This window comes from Dipodomys merriami, unplaced genomic scaffold (assembly GCF_024711535.1).
Source record: "Dipodomys merriami isolate MVZ:Mamm:240054 unplaced genomic scaffold, mDipMer1.0.p SCAF_17, whole genome shotgun sequence".
Lineage (NCBI taxonomy): Eukaryota > Metazoa > Chordata > Mammalia > Rodentia > Heteromyidae > Dipodomys > Dipodomys merriami.
The window spans coordinates 25,651,326-25,675,915 of NW_027203048.1; the positions used below are offsets into that span (position 1 = coordinate 25,651,326).

A 24,590-nucleotide genomic window follows, 5' to 3' on the forward strand; every position below is an offset into this window, starting at 1 on the left:
TCTTCATCTGAGAAGTCCCTCTTTAGTTCCCTTGCCCATTTAGTAATTGGTTTGTTAGGTTTGGGAGGGATTAGTTTCTTGAGTTCCCTGTATATACAGGATGTTAACCCCTTGTCTGATACATTGCTGGTAAATATTTTTTCCCAATTAGTTGGTTGTCTTTCTAGCTTGGTTGCGATAGATTTAGCTGTGCATAAGCTTTTTATTTTAAGGTATTCCCATATGTTAAGTCTCTCTCCAATTTGTTGTGACCCTGGGACTCTGTTCAGGAAGTTCCTTCCTGTGCCTGTTAGTTCAAGTGTCTCTCCTACTCTGTCCTGCAGTAGTTTCAGAGATTCAGGTTTAATTTAACGCAGTTTTTAAATTTTGATAATAATGGAATTTGAACTCAGGGCCTAACCCTTGCTAGGTAAGCATTTTGCTACTTGAGGTATATCTCTAGCCCTTTTGGCTTTAGTTTGTCAGGCAGATCTCATGCTTCTGCCTTGGGCTGGTGCCTCTAATGGTGATCTTTTTGCCACACAGATTGAGATTGTACCACTACACCTGGCTTGGTTTTCGAGATAGGGTTTTATTAACTTTTTTACTTGAGCTGGCCTCACACTACAATCCCCCGATACTGCACTTCATATTATCTTAAAATGGTGATTGGAGCTGGGACACCTGTAGATCTAATTACATAGGAGGCTGAGTAGGGCATCACTTAAACGCAGGAGTTTGAGATCAGCTTTTGTAACATAGTGAGAATCAAGTTAGAACAGGAGGGAGATGTAGGACTGACAATATTTGTGGACAGACAGCTCATTATTAAAGTTTCACACAGTTTCTGGCAGTAGCACATGTTTTTTGCTTCCATTGTTTACATTGCCTAGAATCATCCTTCTTGCTCTTTGTCTAATCTTTAAATCCCTAAAGACAAAAATTCTACCTTTCTGCTGATTTTTCTGGTTGTATGAGTATAAGAGTCATAGATATGCTGGGTGCTGGTGGCTCATGCCTCTAATCCTAGCTACTAAGGAGGCTGAGATCTGAGGATCATGGAAAATCTATGAGACTCATTTTCAGTTAACCACCAGAAATCCAGAAGTGGTGCTGTGGTTCAAGTGGTAGAGCACTTGCCTTGAGCTAAAGAGTTCAGAGGCAGCTCCCAGGTCCAGAGTTCAAGGCCCATGACTGACAAAAAAGAAAAAAGTCATAGGTACTTGTCTGAACTACTCTTTGAGATGACTGTAACATACTGGAGGCCACAGTCTTTTGCCTTTATTGTACTTTTAGGGGTTTCCTTGACCTCAGGGTCTTTGCTTTCTTGGTATCTTTTATTTATTTATTTATTTATTTTTGGGTCGGTTGTGGGGCCTGAACTTTGGACCTGGGTGCTGTCCCTCAGCTCTTCAGCTCAAGGCTAGAGTGCTACCACTTGAGCCACAGAACCACTTCCGGCTTTTTTTCTTTTTTTTGCTTATGTGGTGCTGAGGAATCGAACCCAGGGCCTCAGGCATGCAAGGCAAGCACTCTACCACTCACTGAGCCACCTTCCCAGCTCTCTTGGTATCTTTTAAAGTACTTTGCATATTGTAGCTCCTCGGTAAGATACTCTGTGGATTTGACTTCTGAGAAGTTTTGTTAAAATTCTTAAAATCTATAAAATTTTGGTGGTATAATGAGACAGTAGCTTAATATCTAAAACTTAAAATTGGAGAAATTAGTTGACAATTCACAGAGAAAGAAATAACAAATGACCACATGAAAGGCTGTTGAATTCACTAATGAAAAAAATTAGCCTGGCCGGGTACCAGTGTCTCATGCCTGTAATCCTAGCTACTTAGGAGGCTGAGATTTGAAGGTCGCAGTTCAAAGCCAGCCCAGACAGAAAAGTCCCCAATAAACGCCGTTTTTCTTCTCTCTCTCTCTTTTTTTCTCTCTCTCTTTTTCTCTCTTTCTCTCTTTCTGTCGTCTGTCTGTCTATGTCTGTCTGTCTGTTGTGGGCTTGAACTCTGGGTCTGGGCACTGTCCCTGAGCTCTTCAGCTCACTGTGAGCACTCTGCCACTTGAGCCATAGCACAACTTCTGATTTTCTAGTGGTTAATTGGAGATAAAAATGTCATGAACTTTCCTGCCTGAGCTGGCTTTGAACCATTATCATCAGATCTCAGCCTCCTAAGTAGCTAGGATTACAGGCATAAGCCACCAGTGCCAGGCCCCATGAGACTCTTTTTGTTGTTGTTGTTGGTTCTGGGGCCTGAACTCTGGGCCTGGACACTGTCTCTCAGCAATTCAGCTCAAGGCTAGCACTCTTATCACTGAGCCATAGCCCCACTTCTGGCTTTTTCTGCTTATGTGGTGCTTAGGAATTGAACTCAGGAACTCATGCATGCAAGGCAAGCACTCTACCACTGAGCCACCTTCCCAGCCCCCTCATGAGACTCTTAATCTCCATTTTACTGCTAAAAATCTGGAAGTATCTCTGTAGCTTAAGTGGTAGAGTGGTAGCCTTGAGCACAAGGAGGCTCAGGGGTAGCACCCAGGCCCTGAGTTTCAGCCACACAACTGATACATTAAAAAAAAAAAAATTAGCCCAGCACCAGTGGCTCATGACTGTAATCCTAGTTACTCAGGAGGCTGAGAGCTGTGGATCGTGGTTCAAAGCCAACCTGGGCATAAAAGTCCGTGAGCCTCATCTCCAATTAGCCACCAGAAAACTAAAAGTGGAGCTGTGGCTCAAAAGAGCTCAGGGACAGCATCCAGGCCCTGAGTTCAAGCCCCATGACCAACAACAAAGACAAAAACTGAAACAATTCCTCTTATATTCAGTTACAGATAGAAGAGTGGTAATATCTGGTTATTGATGGTGCTGTGGGAGACATCAATTGACTTTATCACCAACCATGTATGTGTGTGTATGTCTATGCTATCACACCCTGTATCATTGTTTCTTTGTTGTTCTTGTTTTGACTTTTTTTTTTTTCTTTCTTTTGTGCTGGTCCTGGGCCTTGAACTCAGAGCCTAGGAGCTGTCCTTGAACTTGTTTGCTTAGGACTAGCACTCTACCCCTTGTACCATAGCTCCACTTAAAAATTTCTTAACATCTAATCCTTCTGAGTAATTAGGATTACTGGTGTGAACCACTCAGCTTTTTTTTTAACAGTTTTAATCTTGACTGACTGGTATAAAAATGAGTGACAGCTACTTTATTTGGAATTTTTTTGGGGGGTGGGGGTCAGATGTAGAGCTTGAACTCAGGGCCTAGGCTTTGTCCCTGAGGTCTTTTGCTCAAGGCTAATGTTCTACCACAATCCCACTTCTAGCTTTCTGATGGTTAATTGGAGATAGTCTCATGGACTTTGCTGTCTGGACTTACTTTGAATTGCAGTCTTTAGATCTCAGCTTCTGAGTAGCTAGGATTACAGATATAGCCAACAGCACCCAGCTGGAAATTCACTTTAATGAATGTTATTGTGTGTTTTAGGTCTGCAACCAAAGATTCTTTAATAATCATAGATGAATTGGGAAGAGGAACCTCTACTTATGATGGGTTTGGCTTGGCCTGGGCTATATCAGAGTACATTGCAACAAAGATTGGTGCTTTTTGCATGTTTGCAACCCATTTTCATGAACTTACTGCACTGGCCAGTCAGATACCAACTGTGAATAATCTACATGTGACAGCATTAACCACTGAAGAGAATTTAACAATGCTTTATCAGGTCAAGAAAGGTGAGTGGATAGCACTAGTATATAAATCCAGAAAGTGATCATGGGAAACTAACTGCAATTGAAATATAATGCCTTATTTCTTCTGAGTTACTATCAGACATTGTTGTTTTTGATAGACCACATGTATTCTGACTTCTCTGAGTAGGGACAAGAGTATTGGATATTATATTTGTATCTTATATTAGAACTACTCTTGGAAAGAGGGATATACTTACCTTCATGTTTCTTGTGAGATTAGCTTTTAGGAAATAACAGTATGCTTTGAATTCCAGTTCTAAATATATTTATTTCTTTTTTGTCGGTCATGAGGGGGCTGAACTTTGGGCCTGGGCACTGTCCCTCAGCTCTTCAGTTCAAGGCTAGCACCCTACCATTGGAGCCACAGCGCCACTTCTGGCTTTTTCTGCTTATGTGGTGCTGAGGAATTGAACCCAGAGCCTCATGCATGCAAGGCAAGCATTGTACCACTGAGCCAACTTACTAGCCCTAAATATATTTTAATAAAATGTATTTTGTAGCTGGGCATGGTGGCACACATCTGTAACTCCAGGCTGCTGTCAGGGTATTTAGAGCATGAAGCTACATAATGAAACACTGTCTCAAAAAACATTGTAATTATCCGATTATGTTTTAACTGTTGTGTTAAAGAAACAGGTTCATAAACAGGCACCTGTAGCTCATACCTTTAATCCTATCTACTCAGGAGGCTGAGATCTGAGGATTGTGATTCAAAGCTAGCCCGAGCAGGAAAGTCCAAGACACTTTTATCTCCAATTAACCACTTAAAAGTGGCGCTGTAGTTCAAGTGATACAGCACTTGCCTTGAGCTGAAGAGTGCAGAGACAGCGCCCAGGCCCAGAGTTCAAGCCCCACAACTGACAAAAAAAAACAAAAAAAGAGAGAGAAACAGGTTCATTGAAACCTATTGGCTCTATATATTATTAGTAATTACCTATATTAGGTATAGGTATAGTTGGTATATCATTCTTTTGGAAAAGCTTATTGGTTGTGGGTTGGGCATTTATGGAGTTGTAAGATTAACATACTTTGAGATTTTATGGATTTTCTTTTTTTATACTATATGGATTGATTTTACCAGTCAATCTGTTTCTAGATTTCTCATTTCCTAAGAACACATTTATCTGTGTCATCTGGCAAATCTTAATTCTTTTATCTTGTTATTTATACTTCAAGGGAGTTACTGTGCTTTCATTATAGTTATAGAATACAGATATTTATAGTGGTTCTGGCATTTAGCATCATGGCTTTGTAGTCTTTAGGCTTATTTTGCTCACATTTGGTATTCTACCTCTTTAGCTATGCTTATAGCATATCTTTTTGCTGGTTAGTTTTAGATAAGGGTCTCATAGGGTTGCTTTTCTGTCTTGGTTGGCTTGGAGCTCAGCCTCCTGAGTAGTTAGGATTACAGGCATGAGCCACCAGTGTCTGACTCTCTCACATACACACACTCTCTCTCTCTCTCCCTCTCTGACTCTTTCTCTCTCTCTCTCTCTCACATACATACATACATACATACATACATACATACATACATACATACATACATACATTTTGGCACCAGTTCTGAGTCTTGAACTCAGGGCCTGGGTGCTATCCCAGAGATTTTGTTTGAGTCTAGAGCTATACACTTGAGCCACAGCTTTTTGGTGGTTAATTGGAGATAAAAGTCTCATTACATTACTACCTGGGCTGGCTTTGAACTGGGAACCTCAGCCTTCTAGTAGCTAGAATTTCAGGCTTGAGTCACCAGCATCCAGATAGCTTCATATAAAGTCCAGATGAAGTATGGAAAAGATAGAAATAAATTCAGCCTTCTCTCTGGATGTATATTAGATATTTGCTTCTACTTTATTTTTGTTGGCCTCTCTTAGTTGTGTAATGTATTCAGAATAAATGTGATAAATAACTAGGCTAATATTTTTTGTATTTGCCAGTTCCAGGGTTTGAATACAGAGCCCCACACTTGCTCACCTGGAAGCCATACATCCAGCCTGGCTTTTTGCTAGTTGTTTTGGAAATGGATTCTAGTGGACTCTCTCTGCTTGGACTGGTTTTAAACCTTGATCATCCAGATCTTAGTCTCCTGAGTAGCAAGAATTACAGGCATGAGTCACTGGCACCAAAATCCAATTTTTATCTCTCTGTATCTGTCTCTCTGTCTCTCTCATTTTACAATTATTTAGTCTTGAGATTTAACTCAAGGGGCAGAGTATTTACCCACCATGTACCAGTTCCCAAAGGGGAAAATTATTCTATAGGGCAGTAGTTTTCCAGTAAAATTATGTATTTACTTAGGTTAAGGTAGTAACAAAGAAATAAAGATGAAGCCGGGCGCTGGTGGCTCACGCCTGTAATCCTAGCTACTCAGGAGGCTGAGATCTGAGGATTGCGGTTCAAAGCCAGCCCAGGCAAGATAGACCGTGAGACTCCTATCTCCAATAAACCACCAGAAAACCGGAAGTGGCGCTGTAGCTCAAAGTGGTAGAGCGCTCACCTTGAGCTGAAGAGCTGAGGGACAGCACCCAGGCCCAGAGTTCAAGCCCCAGGACCGACCAAAAAAAAAAGAAATAAAGCTGAACTAATTCCTACCTTTCAGAATATAGTTGGGCAGATAAAGACAAGTCATTTAGTTTATAAATTTACATATTAATTTGATTCCAAAATTCAGTTGTCATTTACTAGCAGTAGTTCAGATGTAGGATGCGATTATATATAAGAATGATAAATGGGGGGCGGGGAGGATTGGGGGGTGGGGGGAGGGGGAGGATGGGAAGGGGAAACAAAGGAGGAGGCGACAATGCTTGATAAAAAATATACTCATTATGCCGGGCGCTGGTGGCTCACGCCTGTAATCCTAGCTACTCAGGAGGCTGGGATCTGAGGATCGCGGTTCAAAGCCAGCCTGGGCAGGAGAGACCGTGAGACTCCTATCTCCAATAAACTACCAGAAAACTGGAAGTGGCGCTGTAGTTCAGGTGGTAGAGCGCTGGCCTTGAGCTGAAGAGCTGAGGGACAGCGCCCAGGCCCAGAGTTCAAGCCCCACGACCGACCAAAAAAAAAAAAAAAAAAAAAAAAAATATATATATATATATATATATATATATACTCATTATCTTGCCCATGTAATTGTAACCCCTCTGTACAGTATTTTCACAATAAAAAATAAAATTAAAAAAGAATGATAAATAACTTCCTAGACAAATATGTTAAATTCCTCAAACTGTGGTAAATTCTTTTTTTTTTCTTTTCATGATTATTATTATTATTTTTTATTGTGAAAATACTGTACAGAGGGGTTACAATTACATGGGCAAGATAGTGAGTACATTTCTTATCAAGCATTGTAGCCTCCTCCTTTGTTTACTCTTCCCATCCCTTCCCATCCGCCCTCCTCCCCTACCCAATCTTCCCCCCACCCCCCCAAGTTGTAAAGTTCGTTTTTGACATGACAACTTATACTTCTCATTGTTGCAACAGGTCCACCTGTATCCTTATTTAAACGACTTGTTTTTCCCCTTTCCCTCCACAAATTATACCAACATCAAATACAGTGAAAACAGGGGTTATACTGTGGGGGAGGGACATACAAAGCAACAAAGAAATAATCTTATAATTGCATTAGAAACAAATGCATGAAAGAAAAAAACATTTAAAATACATATCTTTGTGGTAAATTCTTATAAGGCATTGTGCTGATTTTGAGCAGCCATCTCTAGAGAATTATATTGGTAAATTATGTTAGTAGACCTAGAGGCTAGACCATTCACTAGTAGTTAATTAAATGCTACTCTTAATTAGTGACACATGTATTACTTTTTTATTTGTTGTCTTAGTATTTTAATTTCTGCTTCATAAAATCAGAAAACTGCAATAGAGATAGGTTTTCCCCCCTTCTTTTCTTCTACATCTGTCAAGGATCCAATGAGGCACTGTGCCAAATCATAATCACTTTTCATTGGTAGTTTAAATTTTATTTAAGTTACTTGAACATTTGGCTAATATATTTAAAGCAACCCAAAGCTAAATTTCCTAATGACAAGGTGTAAGGAGCATAAAGTATTTCATTTACATAAACGCTGTCTCTTCCCCCCATTCTCTCATATCATTTTCTGTAGGTGTCTGTGACCAAAGTTTTGGAATTCATGTTGCAGAGCTTGCTAATTTTCCCAAGCATGTAATAGAATGTGCCAAACAAAAAGCCCTGGAACTCGAGGAGTTTCAGAATATTGGAGCTTCACAAGGACGTGGTGAAATGGAACCAGCAGCAAAGAAGTGCTATCTGGAAAGAGAGGTTTGTCGGTTTGCTTTATATTTACTTCATAACCTCTGTGTTGTTACGTAAACCAAGTAACCAAAAAATGAATTGTTATTTATTTCCCCTGTGATTCTAGTGTTTCCTTTTAAAAAAAAATCATTCATTTCATTTATAATTCTTTGCATGGCCAATGATTTATCTCAGTTATTTGGATTTCTGTATTGGTAGGGCACACTTAGCATGCACAGGACCCTGGGTTCAGTTCCCATTCTTCTTTAAAAAATACAACATTTCAAGCACCAGCTACGAATAAAGGAATATTAATGTAGGCTTAAACTTATTCAGAGGAGAGCTTGGGACTCAGTTCTAGGGCAGAGTACTTATGTAGCATGTGCCAGGCACTGATTTCAATTTCCAGTTCCCCAAAGGGAAAATACTCACATGGGGTATGATTTTACAGTTTTTTATATTATTTTATTTATTATTTTATTTATATTTTGGTTTTGGGGAGGATATTTTGGCCAGCCTGAGGCTCAAACTCTGGGCCTAGGCACTGTCGCTAAGCTTTTGTGCTCAAGGCTAGTGCTCTACCACTTGAGCTACAACTCCACTTCTAGGGTTTTGTTCTGTTTTGTTTTGTAGTTTGTGGAGATCTGAGAATCTTATATAGACTTTCTTGCCTGAGCTGGTTTCAAACCACGATCCTCAGATCTGAATTTCCTGAGTAGCTAGGATTATAGGCATGAGCCATTAGCACCCAGCTAAATTGCCAATTTACTTAGACAAGATAATAGCAAAGAAATGAAGAAGAAATAATTCCTTCCTTAAAGGGGTTTAAAATATAGTTGGACAGATAAGAATAATGAATATATTTAGAGTACAAAGTGATATATGACAGATGTTTATTTAAAAAACTGTTTGTGGACAAGGTGCTTATCTTGGTCAAATTTAGATGTTCACATAGCATAGAAGGTGCAACATGCCTAAATTTTTATTTTGGTTAAAGGCTTGTTTATTAGTGATAAAAAGAAAAGAATCTTAATGTACCTTCCTGACCCTGGCAGCATGTATTAATGGCATACCTTATGATGGTTTTTTAAAAAATTTTTTTGGGTCTGGTCGTGGGGCCTGAACTCTGGGTCTGGGCTCTGTCCCTCAGGTCTTCAGCTCAAGGCTAGCGCTCTACCACTTGAGCCACAGCGCCACTTCCGGCTTTTTTCTTTTTGCTTATGTGGTGCCAAGGAATCGAACCCAGGGCCTCAGGCATGCAAGGCAAGCGCTCTACCACTGAGCCACCTTCCCAGCCCCCTTATGATGGTTTTTTATGTGTTGTTTTTCCCTCTGCTCTTACCCAGTAAACTTCTTGTAGTTTTCTTAAAGGATAGTTGGTTTCTGTACAAGCAGGAAAAATACATTCTAATTTCTAATCATTTTAGATACAGAAGGTTGTCATCTTAAACATGAAATGTTTTTGTTTTTATCAGCAATTTAGTATAGCAAACCCATTGCTCTTTGTATAATCTTTAGTTTCAAATTAGAACAAAAGTCATAGTCCGTCTTAGCAAGTTTTAAAGCTAAAGGAGATAAACATATAACTATTGATATTAGTTTAGATTTTACTTTATTTCTCAAAAAAAGCATACTTGCTTTTTAATAGACAAGTATTTCTTCTTTATTGTATCAGTTGGATATCTCTACTTTATGTATAAGATACTTAGTACCAGTTGGTTCCCTTGGATGCAAAGCAGGCTATTTACTTTTGCTTCATGTGCACTAATAAACATTTAGATAGTACTTATCCTTTGTCAGAAACTGTTCTAAACCATGTTCACGTATCAACTCTTTGAAGTGTCCCAACAAATATGTGAAGTTGGTAATATTACCACCATTGTGTAGATGAAGAATCTAAGTTAAGGAATTTGCCCACAGGTCACATAGCAAGTAATAATCATGTCCTTTAGAACAAGAACATTACTGAGCAGTAAGAAGCAGAACTTTGTGTGTGTGTGTGTGTGAGTATGTGAGTGAATTTTCACACACAATATTGCCTTAAATATAGTCTTCGCAATAATCTTTGTAAACCTTTTTGTTCTTCTCCAAAGGAATAAATTTATATACCACTTATAAAAGAAAAAGGATTTGAGAACTAAGATTTAAACTCCTTTGTCATAAGTACCTGTAAATAAAGTTATCAATGTCATTTTAATGATGTGGTCCAAAGAAATCCATAGCAACTGATGTTTTCCTAAGTATTCTAGGCATAACAAATAACAAAATAGGCAAAACAAGTAACAAAAAATGTTATTTAAGCTGGGCTTTGGTGGCTCACACCTGTAATCCTAGCTGCTCAAGAGGCTGAGATCTAGAGGATTTTTGGCTTAAGGCCAGCCCAGGCTGAAAAGCCCACTAGACTACCAAAAGCCAGACTGGAGGTGTGGCTCAAGCAGCCAGTGAAGCAAGCAAACTGAGCTCTGAGTTCAAAACCTAGTACTGCCAAAAAAAAACCCCAAACATGTTTGTTAGCATATTTAACTTGAAATTTAAGGGAAAAAATTTTATTGCTGTTTGATGTGACTTTTAGAGAAGACATTTTAATGACTATTCGATGTGTTTTTCAGCAAGGTGAAAAAATTATCCAGGAGTTTCTATCCAAGGTGAAACAAGTACCCTTTACTGAAATGTCAGAAGAAAACATCACAATAAAGCTAAAACAGCTGAAAGCTGAGTTGATAGCCAAGAATAATAGCTTTGTAAATGAACTCATTTCACGAATAAAGCTTACTACGTGAGAAAACCCTGCCAGAGGAGTGAGGATGGTATGAATAACCTGTCTGCAGTGCTTTTGTATTTTCTACTGACGCCTTTTCCATAATGTTCACTGTCAACGCCTTGGGATGTCACCTTAATAGAATATTTAGTAATATTTTGTCTGAGTCCAATTTCAAAAAATCTTTATTTTGAGAATTGAGAACTATTTAAGTGGATGTGGGCAATAGTAAGCAATATGCTGAATTTTATAAATAAAACCATGTGCTAATGGAACTGGAGATGTATTTTTTTGCCATCTGACTTTGTCCTAACTTACTCTAATAAGACCTTTTAAAAATAAAGAATATGGGCTGGGAAGGTGGCTCAGTGGTAAAGTGCTGCCTAGCATTCATGAATCCCTGGATTCCATTCCTCAGTACCACATACAGAGAAAAAAGCCAGAAGTGGCACTGTGGCTCAAGCGGTAGAGTGCTAGCTTTGAGCAAAAGAAGCTCAGGGACAGTGCCCAGGCTCTTGAGTTCAAGCCCCAGGACTGGCAAAAAATAAATAAAATAAAAATATAAAGAATATGCTTGTGCTTCATTCCTGTAATCCCAGCCTCTTAGGAGGCTGAGATCTGAGGGTAACTTTCCTGCATAGGCAGGAAAACCTATGAGACTCTTACCTCTAATTGATCACCAAAAAGCTGGAAGTAGACCTGTGGCCCAAGTGGGAGAATGCTAGACTTGAACCCAGAAGCACAAAGACAGTACCCATGTACAAAGTTCAAGCCCAGGATCAACACATAACCAAATACACACAAAACCTAACGAATCTTGTTAGGTTCTAGAAAAACAGGCCTACAAGCATTTTTGCTACTCAGTCAGCTGTGATCTGAAGATCCAGTTTGAGGCCAATCTGGCCAGACAAATGCAAGAGACTCTTTTCAGCCTACCAGCAAAAAGCCAGAAGTGGAGATATGGCTCAAGTGGTAAAGAAGAAGAAGAAGAAAAAACTAAGTAAAAGCTTGTGGCTTTGATTCAATTCAGAGTACAGATAGGAACACACACACACACAAATGTTTTTTTGTCGGTCCTGGGGCTTGGGTGCTGTCCCTGCGCTCTTCAGCCCAAGGCTAATGTGCTACTGCTTGAGCCATAGCACCACTTCTGGTTTTCTGGTGGTTAATTGGAGCTAAGAGTCTCTCGGACTTTCCTGCCCCAGCTGGCTTTGATCCTCAAATCTCAGCCTCCTCAGTGGCTAGGATTACAGGCGTGAGTTACTGGTGCCTGGCTCACAGAGAAACTTCGTAAAACAAGAAGCACCATTGGAGATCATTCCCAGAAATCCCAGAATGCCCACATGCTGATAGGAACCAGGTTAGCTGTGTGTTGCACATTGGCCAAGAAATTAGTGGAAATTGTGATCTTCAACCCCATCTGGCATTTTTATCCATGGAGACAAAAATCTGGATTTTAACAAAGCGTTTCTCATTGGGAATCCTTATTTAATGATAACCCTTGTAGGAAAGAGACAGAAACATTAGAAGTGATAGCTGGGTGGTCTGTAGATGTAAGGAAAAGGGGACAGTCTTCAATAAATGGCAGTTAGGTTGGTGGGGTATCCCCTACTACATGTCAAAATTTAGCTGCATGCCGGTGGCTTGTGCGAGTAATCCTAGCTAATCCAGAGGCTGAGATCTGAGTATTGTGGTTTGAAGCCAGCTTGGCAGGAAAGTCTATGAGATCATTTCCAATTTACTACCCCAGAAGTCAAAAGTAGAGCTATGGCTCAAGTGGTAATCTTGAACACAAAAGATTAGGGACAGTGCCCAGGTCCAGAGTTCAAGCCTCAGGACTAGCACAAAACAATAAAAATCCCTCAGCAGAATTGAGATCAAATAGTCAAGTAAAAAAACCACCAAGGTCTTAGCATTTAGTTGTATAAATGTACAGAAAACAATAGTAGAAAAAGTATTTTTTACAGCTTTGTCTTGGAAAAAAAATACTTGCATTATACAAAAGTCACCTATGAAGTATGTCACATTAGCTATGTTGAAATTAAGAGCTTTCATCATAAGGTATTAGAAAGTGAAAAGATCCATGTGGGAGAGCATGTTCTATGTAGAATTCATATCCAGAATAAACAACTTAGGGAATTATTGCACAGAGGCACTTGAGTCTTCATTATAGCTCAATAACAAAAACATGGGCAAAAGATTTGAATAGATTATTTTTTGAAGGCATCTATGCAAATAGTTCGTGAACACATGAAAAGAGAGTGAGAAATGTAAACGCTAAGTACCACTTAACAGTTAAGACAGAGTAGATACAAAATCAGGTGTTAAGGGGCTGGGAAGGTGGCTCAGTAGTAGAGCACTTGCCTTGCATGCATGAGGCCCTGGGTTCGATTCCTCAGCACCACATAAGCAAAAAGAAAAAAGCCGTAAGTGGCGCTGTGGTTCAAGTGGTAGAGCGCTAGCCTTGAGCTGAAGAGCTGAGGGACAGCACCCAGGCCCAGGCCCAGAGTTCAGGCCCCACGACTGGACCCCCCCCCCCCAACAAAAAATTCAGGTGTCAAGTATTGGCAAGAACATGGAGAGATTGGAACTCTCATATTCTACCAGTGGGAATATAAAATGGTGCAGCCACTTTAGAAAATGTTTGTATACTGACTTGTACACCAATATGTATAGCCCAACTGTTCTCAATATCTGAAAACCTAGACAGCCATCAATGGTGAGTGTTTCAACAAAATGTATTTCTATACAATGGAATTTTCTGTCAGAGAAATGAAGTCATGATATATGTATGTCAAAACTTTGTGAATCTTGGGAACGTAATACATGAAAGAAGACAGTCATAGGCCTACACATCATATGATTCTTAGTATGTTCATAAAGAGGAAAGTAGAACAGATAAATAGTGGTTTAGGACTCAAGGGTTTGGTATGTCTTTGTGATATCAAATCTCTTTTTTTTGGGGGGGGGTCTGGTTGTGGGGCCTGAACTCTGGGCCTGGGCGCTATCCCTCAGCTCTTTAGCTCAAGGCTAGCGCTCTACCACTTGAGCCACAGTGCCACTTACGGCTTTTTTCTTATATGGTGTTGAGGAATCGAACCCAGGGCCTCAGGCTTGCAAGGCAAGCGCTCTACCACTGAACCACCTTCCCAGCCCGATGATATCAAATCTCTTAAGATTGTTGATGGCTCTACATTTGTGAATATGACAAAAGCCATTGAATTGTGCACATCAGGTGGATGATCACTTGCTATATGAATTAGTAAAGCTGTTTTTACTAACCTGTTTTTTGTTGTTGTTGTTTTGTTTTGTTTTTTGTCGGTTGTAGAGCCTGAACTCAGGGCCTGGGTGCTGTCCCTCAGTTCTTCAGCTCAAGGCTAGCACTCTACCACTTGAGCCACAGCACCAATTTGGCTTTTTCTGTTTATGTGGTACTGAGGAATCAAACCCAGGGCTTCATGCATGCGAGGCAAGCACTCTACCATTGAGCCACCCTCCCAGCCCTACCTGTTTTAGAGACAGGAACTCGATGTGTTAGTCCAGGCTGGTCTTGATCTTGAGATCCTCTTGTTTCAGCTTCCTGAGTGTTGCACCTTAGGATTTGCATGAGTGCTTGATTGAGAGGAATTTTGACATAATTCAAAAAGCATTTCTAAATTCCAGTGGAATATCCATTGGTTGGCTGTAAGAGATTTTTGGATTGCTATACAAAAGCATGTTTAGCATGGAAATCAGTGGTTTTAGTTGTTAGAACTGTAAGAAATAGTACAAGCCAGTGTTGATTCCAAGAAAACATGTAGTCTATCAAGCTCTGAGAATCAGGCCACTCTCGTTTCTCTAAAAGAGGCTTCATTTTGAGACAGTTTTGCAAGATCTTAAGATGCCTCAGACTTGGGTTGTGCTTATTACATCAATATGCTAATGAGACAACCAGGCCTTCAATTAAAATCTCCTTCCTTTTGCAATGATGCATGAGGAACAAAATATAACCAATTTCTGCCTTTTCAAAGACAATTATATTTAATTTAATTTTTTTTTTTTTTTGTCAGTTGTGGGGCTTGAACTCTGGGCCTGGGTGCTGTCCCTCAGCTCTTCAATTCAAAGTGAGTGCTCTACCACTTGAGCCACAGCACCACTTCCAGTTTTCTGGTGGTTTATTGAAGATAAGAGTCATGGTCTTTCCTGCCCGGGCTGGCTTTGAACCGTGATCCTCAGATCTCAGCCTCCTGAGTAGCTAGGATTACAGGAGTGAGCCACTGGCACCTGGCTATACTTAAGTTTTTTTGTTGTAATGTAGTTTTTGTTCCTACTCAAATTTCAGTCATAGAATAAAGCTGACCACATAAATAACCCAGAATAGGAACTCGATTGAATTGTTAAAATCCGTTGGCCACATTTTAGAGAAAATATTTGGCTTTTGTATTTCAAAACAATCCAAAAGTAGCTGCATTCATTTTGTAATTAGACTTTTTAAGAATTTTATTTATGTGGTATCAAGGAATTGAACCCAGGGCCTTATGCATGCTAGGCAAACACTCTACCACTAAGCTACATTCCCAGCCAAATCATTAGATTTGTTTAACTTAAGGTTTTAAAAGGTAAAGGAAAAAAGTTTTAGGCTAGATACATTAAGAGTCTCAGGCTGTACCAGCTCAGCTAGCACAGGTGACTAGGCTAGATGTATTTAAAGAATAATTTGTTCTCCTTAAAATCTCAGTGTTCCACAAACTAAGCACATCCTGTTAGACTTCTTGAGTATTAAATACATCTTCTATCCTTGGTCTTTCTGCATTTAGCTTTTTTGGGGAAGTATGTTTTTACCCTCGGCATATGGTCTGAGCTGCTGATTCAGTATTGAATGTCTCTTTAAGCTTGTTAGTTACATTCTGTTGATTAAAATAGTGTGCAAAATAGGAAAAACCAGTTCCTGGCCTGAAATAAATTAAACATCGTTAATTAGCTTATGAGAAAGAACAAATGAGTAAAGAGAATTCTCATATACAAAGGTAATCTTTCCTGTTGCTTTTGTCATGCAGTATGTTAGGGATAAAGAGCTAGGGTATGGTTGGGAAGATGATGAAAATGCCCAGAATAATACACATAATTTTAGACTAAAAGTAGAAGTGCAGCCCAACTTACAATAGCATTTTTCTGCCTGTTCTCTGTGTGCATATCACTTTCATTTATATTTTTTTTTATTTTTATGGAGCTACTGCTTTCTGTTATTGTTCTGCTTCAGAACTTAACCTCTATGGCCACTTTTAGTTTGGTGCATGCTGAGATTTCTCAGAAGAAATACTTAGACATGCCAGGCGTCGGTGGCTCATGCCTGTAATCCTAGCTACTCACGAGGCTGAGATCTGAGGATTGAGTTCAAAGCCAGCCCAGGCAAGAAAGTACATGAGACACTTATCTCCAATAAACTCCTAGAAAACTGGAAGTGGTTCTGTGGCTCAAGTGGTAGAGGGCTCACCTTGAGCTGAAGAGTGCAAGCCTCATGACCAGAAAAACAAACAAACAAACAAAACAAAAAACCTAGACAAGTGGGCTGGGAAGGTGGCTCAGTGGTAGAGTGCTTGCCTTGCATGCATGAGGCCCTGGGTTCGATTCCTCAGCACCACATAAGCAGAAAAAAAAAAAAAAAAAAAAAACCTAGACAAATTACCGTGGTTGTGACATGGTCTTCTGCGTTCCCAAAGGAGGGAATGAATGACTTGGATTTACCCCAGCAGTCTCTCCCACCTTTCTGGAGGAACTGCTTCTTGTGGTCAAACAACAGTTAGAGTAGGATCAGATTCAACGTATGTCAGTATGTTCTCACTTTGGTGTGTGGTTTGTCCAAACCATGGACGTGAATGAAAGTGAGCAGCAATGTGGTATAGTAGGAAGATTGTTGGATTTGAGTGGTAATCTTTCACCACTTAGCTCTGTGTGTGACTTTAAACCAATCGCTACTCATCTTTGCTTTTATCTTCTCTGTAACTTAAGGGAAGTGCATGATTAGAATTATTGTTCACAAGTGCCATACATTCAGGGCTAAGCAGGTACAGGATACAGAGGAATGGAATTAAGGTAATTGCTTCAACCTAACGGCATTCAAAAAACTGCAGACACCTGTGGCTCATGCCTGCAATACTAGCTACTCAAGAGGCTGAGGATCACGATTTGAAGCCAGTCCAAGAGAGTAAGCCCCTGAAACTTATCTCCAATTAACAACCAAAAAAGCTGAAAGAGGAGCTCAAGTGGTAGAACACTAGCCTTCAGCTCAAAAGTTCAGGTACAGTGCTCAGGCCCCAAGTTCAAACCCCATGGCTGACAATAACAATAACAACAACAAAAAAAAGGGCTGGGAAGTTGGTTCAGTGGTAGAGCACTTGCCTCGCATGTATGAGGTCCTGGGTTTGATTCCTCAGCAACACACAAGCAGAAAAAAGCCGGAATTGGCACTATGGCTCAAGTGGTGGGTGCTAGACTTGAGCTGAAGTGCTGAGGGACAGCGCACAGGCCCAGAGTTCAGCCCCCATGACCAGAAAAAAACAAAACAAAACAATAAAACCTTAAAAATCACCTGTAGTCAAGAAAATATGTTTTCGGGTCTAAATTTGGCCGAGGGTCACCAATTTATACTCTAGAGTGTTCTACCATAGTGTACAAGCCTATGAAAAGAAATGTCCATCCAAGCCTCAGCTCTATTAGTCAGCATCCAAATGGCCACCCCATGGGCATCTCTACCCTCCCTCCTTGTAAGCATCATATTAAAAAATCTTGTTCATGGTCCTCTAGCCAGCAATGGAATCCTGTCCTGCTTTATTTATTTTTATTATTAGTTGATCTCAGCAACCCGGGTATGTTAAAACTTAGGGATATATTGTCAGTAATTTTCTCTGAGATCCTTTTAGAGGCCATAAGAATCAGACAGAGAGAGGAAGCTGACACGACAGGGAGGAGCCATTGACCTTTTACCTGTCAAGTAGCCTAAGTCCAGGTTTGGGAGAGTCTGTCTTGGTTGGAGTAAGGATGTGGGCGGTGTCCTTGAGAAGTGGGAAACACTTGGGTGACTTGTGGAAATGAATTATAGCTTCAACCAAATCTAGAGAGTATTAGTGGGCAGTGCCCCGTGGGATGTGTGTGAGGGAGAACAGGAATGGATGGACCTGCTATTGGAATGCTCTGAAAGGACCATGGGGTTAACTTACTAATACCTGTAATGCAAGCAGTGCAACTGGGACCAGAGGGAGGATTAGCACTAGGAATAATCTTGCTTTATATTGTCAACTTTATTTTTAGCTGATACATAAAACCTAAAAATTGTGCAACTTAGTATGGTTTACTGGTACTGGGGCTTGAAATAAGGGCCTTTTTCTTCTCCAAGCCCACATTCTCTACCACTTGAGCCACACATCCAAGTTCCTTATAATATATATTAATTCTTATATTAATAAGTCAAGCCCCTGTCATGCCTTTATGGTGAAAATACTTAAAATCTTTTAGCTTTTTGAGATACACATAATTGAGATGCACTCTGTGAAAAGCACACTAGAGTCTGTTGGCTCATGCCTGTAGTCCTACCTACTTAGAAGGATGAGATCTTAGAACCTGAGTTCGAGGCCAGCCTGGGCCGGAAAGTGTGAGACTCTTTATCTCCTGTTAACTATCAGAAAACTGGAAGTGGGGGAGTGGCTCAAAAGCACTAGCCTTGAGTGAAAAACCTCAGGGACAGTGCCCAGGCCCTGAATTCAAGCTCCACAACCAACAACAACAAAATAAATAAATGGCACACTAGAACTTAATCCTACTTAACATCCTAAGTTATTCCTACCTATCCCCTCCCCACCCCCACCCCAACCCCTCCCCTATTTCTCTCTACTCTCCCAGTTTTCTTCTGGTAACTATCATTCCACTCTCAACTTCTATTCAATCAACTTTTTAAATTCAAGATAAGTGAGGTCATGTGGTACTTCTCTTTCTGTGCCTGGCTCATTTCACATAATGATCTCTCTCTCTCTCTCTCTCTCTCTCTCTCTCTCACTGGAGATTGAACCCATGATGTTGCACTAGCTAGCAAGCTCTTTGCCACTGAGCTACATCCCAGTCCATCTTTCTCTCTCTCTTTCTTTCTTCCTTTCTTTTTCTTTCCTTCTTTTCTTTCTTTCTTCCTTTCTTTCTCTCTTTCTTTCTTTCTTCCTTTCTCTCTCTCTTTCTTTCTCTTTTTCTCTTTCTTTCCTTCTTTTCTTTTTTTCTTTTTTGATTCAGGTATTAGCACTTGAACAAAGAGCCCCATGCTCTTGCTTGACATTTTGCTCAAAGCTGATGCTCTACTATTTGTGCCATACCTTCACTTCCTGCCTTTTGCTGGTTAATTAGAGATATGAGTCTTGTATTGACTACTTGGGATGCCTTTGAAATAATATCTTCAGGTCTCGGCCTCCTGAGACCTAGAATTACAGATGTGATTCACCAGCACTTAGCTAGTCTATTTATTTTTAAATTTATTTATTTTTGTAAATTGAGTTTATTTTTAAAAAATTAAATAAATTACTTAAGATTATTATTTTTTTGAATTGCTATTATAAAGATGATGTACAGAGGGTTACTGTTACATAAGTCAGGTAAAAGAGTACATTTCTTTTTGGACAACATCACCTCACTCTAAAATTATTTTTAAAGGATATATTATACTGCACATCTGTTGTGAATTTTAATTATTCATAATAATTTAAAGATTAATATGTGAGGATAAAAGAAGTATATTGGGGTGTGAGTAAATCTACTTTTTTAAGATACTGTTTGAAATTAGAAATATAATTCTACTATTGAAAAATACTAGAGAAAATGCTAGAAGAAGCCAGGCCCCCATGGTTCATGCCTGTAATCCTAGCTACTTAGGAGGCTGAGATCTGAGATCGTGGTTCAAAGCCAGGCTGGGCAGGAAAATCCATGAGCCTCTTATCTCCAATTAACTACTCTGAAAAAGCCAGAAGAGGTGGTGTGTCTCAAGAGGTAGAGCACTAGTCCTGAGAAAAAGAAGCTCAGGTACAAAGCCCCAGACCCAGAGTTCAAACCCCCAGGACCCACAAAAAAAGAAAGAAGGAAGGAAGGAAAAGACAAGACTAGGAGATTGTGCTAGGGGGGTTGAAAGTGTCTGCCTCTGGAGCCGTGAGTAGGAAGCATTAGGAAGAGAATTGTGCCTGGGATTGTGAGCCTTCAGATGATACTATTTGATTTTGTTAAAATTATGCTATTTTGACAAAGACTAACACTAAATTGAAAATGAACAGCAAATGAAAAACAGCTGTTGAAAAGAATATTTAGTGATACTCATTTTACACATTAACACTTCAAGAAAAATCCAACAAAGAATTTTATACTACACAAGACTTTTTGCAATACACAAGAGTCTTTGCTTGGAGAGAACCTAAAGCCAGTTCTTCTATTGTTCCTGAGGCCCTGTATGTTTGAGTTCTTCCCCAGCACTTCCAAAAAGAAGGAAAGAATAGAGGGAAGGAAGAAAGGAAAAAAAATCTATTCCTGGCTGGAAATGTAGCTTAGTGGTAGAGTGCTTGATTCATGAAGCCCAGGTTTGATTCCTCAGTACTACATAAACAGAAAAAGCCAGAAGTGGCACTGTGGCTCAAGTGGTAGAGTACTAGTCTGGAGCAAAAGAAGCCCAGTGACAAGTGTCCAGGCACTGAGTTCAAGCCCCAGGACTGGGGAAAAAAAATCTATTCCTAGGTCTGGGGAAGAAGTGCACGGAAATGGGGAGTGATTGCTATGGAGCAAAATTTCCTTGGGGCATGATCTAAAATTAGATTGTGCTTATTATAAAACTGTAAATATGCTAGGAACCACTGACATTTTCTGAATGGAAAAGCTGTATGATATACCAACTATAGCTGAATAAAGCTGTTCAAAATATTAGCTTAGCCGAGTGCTGGTGGCTCATGCCTGTAATCCTATCCACTCAGGAGGCTGAAATCTGAGGCTCACAGTTCAAAGCCAGCCCAGGCAGGAAAGTCCGTGAAACTCTTATCTCCAATTAACCACTAGAAAATCAGAAGTGATGTTGTAGCTCAAGTGGTAGAGCGCTTGCCTTGAGCTGAAGAGCTCACAGGGACAGCGCCCAGGCCCAGAGTTCAAGCCCCACGACCTACGAAAAAAAAATTAGCTTAAATAAGTGTAATAATAGCTAACGCTTTTATAGCAAATGCTATGTGTTTGGCACTTAGTATATTCTCCACTCTTTGTAAGAGACTTTTTTTTTATTTTTTATTTTTTAATTTTTGGCCAGTCCTGGGCTTGAACTCAGGTCCTGACCACTGTCCCTGAGCTTCTTTTGCTGAAGCCTAGCACTTTACCACTTGCGCCACAGCGCCACTTCCAGCTTTTTCTGTTTATATGGTGCTGAGGAATCAAACCTAGGGCTTCATGCATGCGAGGCAAGCACTCTACCACTGAGCCACATTCTCAGCCAAGATAAATACTCTTTATTACCCACTTTGCAGTGAGGAGACAGACTAACTGAAGCTTAAGTGACTTGCCAGAGATAATCACATGAACAGGTTAGAAGTTGTATTCCTTTCATACAAAAGAAATTTGGAGATAAGCAGTCTGGGATGATAAGATGGCTCCAGAAGCACCAGGGACCCTGCATCCTTTTAGTTTACCTGCCCCTTGCATGGCTTCTTTTCTTTATCTCATGGCTAAAATGCTGACAGATACTCCAGCCAATGGCATCTACGTTTTAGGCTACAGGAAGGAGGGCTGAGCAAGAATGTTGTTCTTACCTGAATGAAGCACAGTGGTTGTTCCCAGTACTTCTATTTGCATCTAGGGAAATTTGAACCCTGCGTCTTGCCTGCCCTAACGGGTACTGGTCAAGCCAGAATGCTGAGGTAGGTGATGTGCTCCATGTCTCCTGGCTGGTTGGTGGCAGAGTCTGCTTAAGAGGCTGACCCGAGCACCTCCTTCCACAAACACCGATTTCTAGCCACAGTCTCATCATCAAGGGTCATTAAGTAACACAGAAAAGGATAATCCATTTTTATGTGTTCAGAAACTTTCTCTCCGCCTCTTGGGATTAGCTTAGCTGGAAATAATGAACCTGAACTGATTTTTTCTTTTTGAGCACCAGCTTTAAGTGATAATTACATAGAGTGTTTATAGATTTCTTCAGAGGATCATAATCCTTGTCAATAGGATCTTTTCTCTGCCCCCATCTCCCAGTTCTTCCCTTGGTGCGAGGACTGACAAGCCAGAACATAAATGAGCTAGAAGGACAACAGTTGCTTTTCTCTTGGACTTGTGTTATGTGTCTAAGGGGCAGCACTGTAAGTCCTGGTCTCCCTTCAGGGAAGAAATTGAGTTTCAAGGACGCCTCAGTGAGAGCAATCCCAGAGAAGTGTGGCCAGTGCAGGACTTACCCGGGCAGTCACTGGCCAGATGCCTTTCTCCCCAGAATCATGCCCACAGAGGTCTCAAGGTCATCTCATGGGGCTTTGAGAGGCCACTGCCGCTTCAGATTTTCCTTGGTAGACATCAGTGGCTCTCTCAATGACTTTCTCTTGGAATCAATCCGTATTTGTCTTCTGGCTCCTCTTTATATGACCGAGACTCTTCTATCCTCAACTGGCCCCGAACAGGTTTTGCAGACAGCCCTTTCTCTGTGACTCTCAATGTACCAATTCCAGGATACTTGGACATGGTGGAAGTTTCACAATCTGCCCTGGGGGTGATGCTTGCCCTGATTCTGTGGCTACCAGAGGCCTGAGGTGATAGTATTAAGTATGGTAAAGTGTGGTCCTGTGGGAGCCTTGAGGACATGGTTGTTGGTTGGCTTTAAGATATTCTCTTTCTCTGTCTCTCTGTCTCTCTCTTTCTCTCTCCCTTCCTCCTCCTCCCACCCCCCATTTCCCTCAAATCCAAACACTGCCGCTGAATTGAGCTACATCCCCAGCCCTAAGACTTGATATTGTGTATCTTACCTGGGCCCTAGTAGTTCAATTACCAAGTAAGAAAAAGCTAGACTTCCTTGGCCTGAGACCAAGTTGCTCTCCACATGTTGCTTTTACTGTCTCTGGTCTCTATCCTAGAACTTCCAGATGTCTGCTACCTTCGCTCCAGATCCTTCACATTGGCCCAAGCAAAGGGCTCAGCTCACCATAGCATCCTCACTACTGGGAATATTTTGATGTCAGTCCTTCTGGCCTATCTGCTCACTCAAGCCATTTGGCTTTCTAATGCTGCCTAATATTTAGCTGCTTCCTGGCCTTTGGCTCTGCTTGGACTGGCCTCCTCGTGTCCTGACTTCAGCCTTTTCTCTTCCTGCCTCATTTCTGTACCATCTGCTGCACAGCTGGAGGCTCAAGCTGTGTCAGGGGCCTTTTCTTCAACAGGACTTCATTTCACAGAGCTGTGACTGTCTTTGGATGATTAGAGCTGTGAGGAGCTTCAGACAACTTCCAAGTTCACAGCCTTGATTTAGAAATGAGACCAAGGACCTAATGCCACTACAGGTGGTGAGAAATGGCATCTCCAAGAGTGGGAGTGGTGTCTGTATGCTCCATGCCTTGTGTCTTGGGCAATTCTGACTGGATGACAGCATTGAATCTCTATTCTGCTTTGACAGTGAGGTGATGTCTGATGTCTTAGGCATATACTGTTTCCCCCTCCTCATTCCAAGCCAGCACCTCTGAAGTTTCTGAAGGCTGCCAATCACAAGGCTCATTGTCTTAGCCATAGCCAGTGACCCAAATTGTGCTGTCACAGTTGATATGCAGATTCTGGAACAGTCTGTAGGCCTGTTCTCATTCCCTTTCACCTTTAAGTGCCTTACCCAGCTATCCCACACTGACGCATGGCTCAAGTGGTAGAGCAACAGCCACAAGCAAGAAAGCTGTGTGTGTGAGATCCTGAGTTAAATACAAATGTTTAAAAAAATTGAGATTTCATATACACCAAAAACATTCACTATTTAAAACCACACCCATGTGAGTTCTTTTGTGGTGTCACACAGATCACACATAAAGCTATGCACACATAGGTTTGATTAAAGTGAGGTTATATCAGTAACAAGTGACTCACCTCCTTCCTGGATTGTTGCTTGTGAGAGAAAAATACCCATTTCTATGCCTTTCTGTTTGTACTTCATCCAGCATATGGTCACACTGTGCACTCAAATAGAATGAAACAGATTTACCTAGGAGTCCCCGGTTCTGTCCCTGGACCTCAGACCTCAAAGCCATTATTATTACCATCATTGTAAAATAAGATATAAAATATATATAATATATATAATAAAATATATAAAATAATATAACCTACGTAATTAACCTATTAATTATCAGAACTCTTTTGCTTCCTGGTGAGAGCAAGTTGACTCATACTAACTTCTAACAAAAGGACCATCTGGGATGGAGTAGATCCAGAGAGCACAACATGACCGCATGACATTGCTCTGCCTCGCTTCCTCGAATGCTGGTTTATTTGAGTGCCATCCTTGTCTTTGGATTTCTTCATGTGACCAAGGGGGAGGGACAGGACGGAGAGAGAATGGGATGGGATGTGGCTACTGAAAGACAACGAGGGGGTCAAATCCGGACAGCATTTTGTCCTGGGGGAGAGGGAGCCTCTGTCTGTGGGCTCCTTCTATAAAATTCCAGCAAGGATTCCAGTCATCCAAGGTCAAATCCCTCTCTGAACCATGAGGATGGGGGAGGATAGGTCCCCCAGAGGAATAGGGGAGCACTCACAAATGTGGGTGAGCCTCCCCTTTTAAAGGGACATGGCAGACACAAAAATACCAGGGGTGGGGTAGAATGTGGAGGCGAGCCAAGC

At 40.8% G+C, this 24,590-nt stretch overlaps 1 protein-coding gene across 1 annotated transcript in view; it reads left to right on the top strand.

Annotated features, from left to right (window-relative positions):
* Positions 1 to 11,197, top strand: part of Msh2 (mutS homolog 2) — a 65,030-nt gene extending 53,833 nt beyond the window's left edge. The window contains exons 14-16 of the mRNA XM_070025542.1: positions 3,467 to 3,714; positions 7,851 to 8,026; positions 10,609 to 11,197. Of these exons, the coding sequence (XP_069881643.1) occupies positions 3,467 to 3,714; positions 7,851 to 8,026; positions 10,609 to 10,779 (595 nt within the window). The 3' untranslated portion in view covers positions 10,780 to 11,197. The remainder of the gene's footprint in view (positions 1 to 3,466; positions 3,715 to 7,850; positions 8,027 to 10,608) is intronic.
* Positions 11,198 to 24,590: the final 13,393 nt, after the last annotated feature.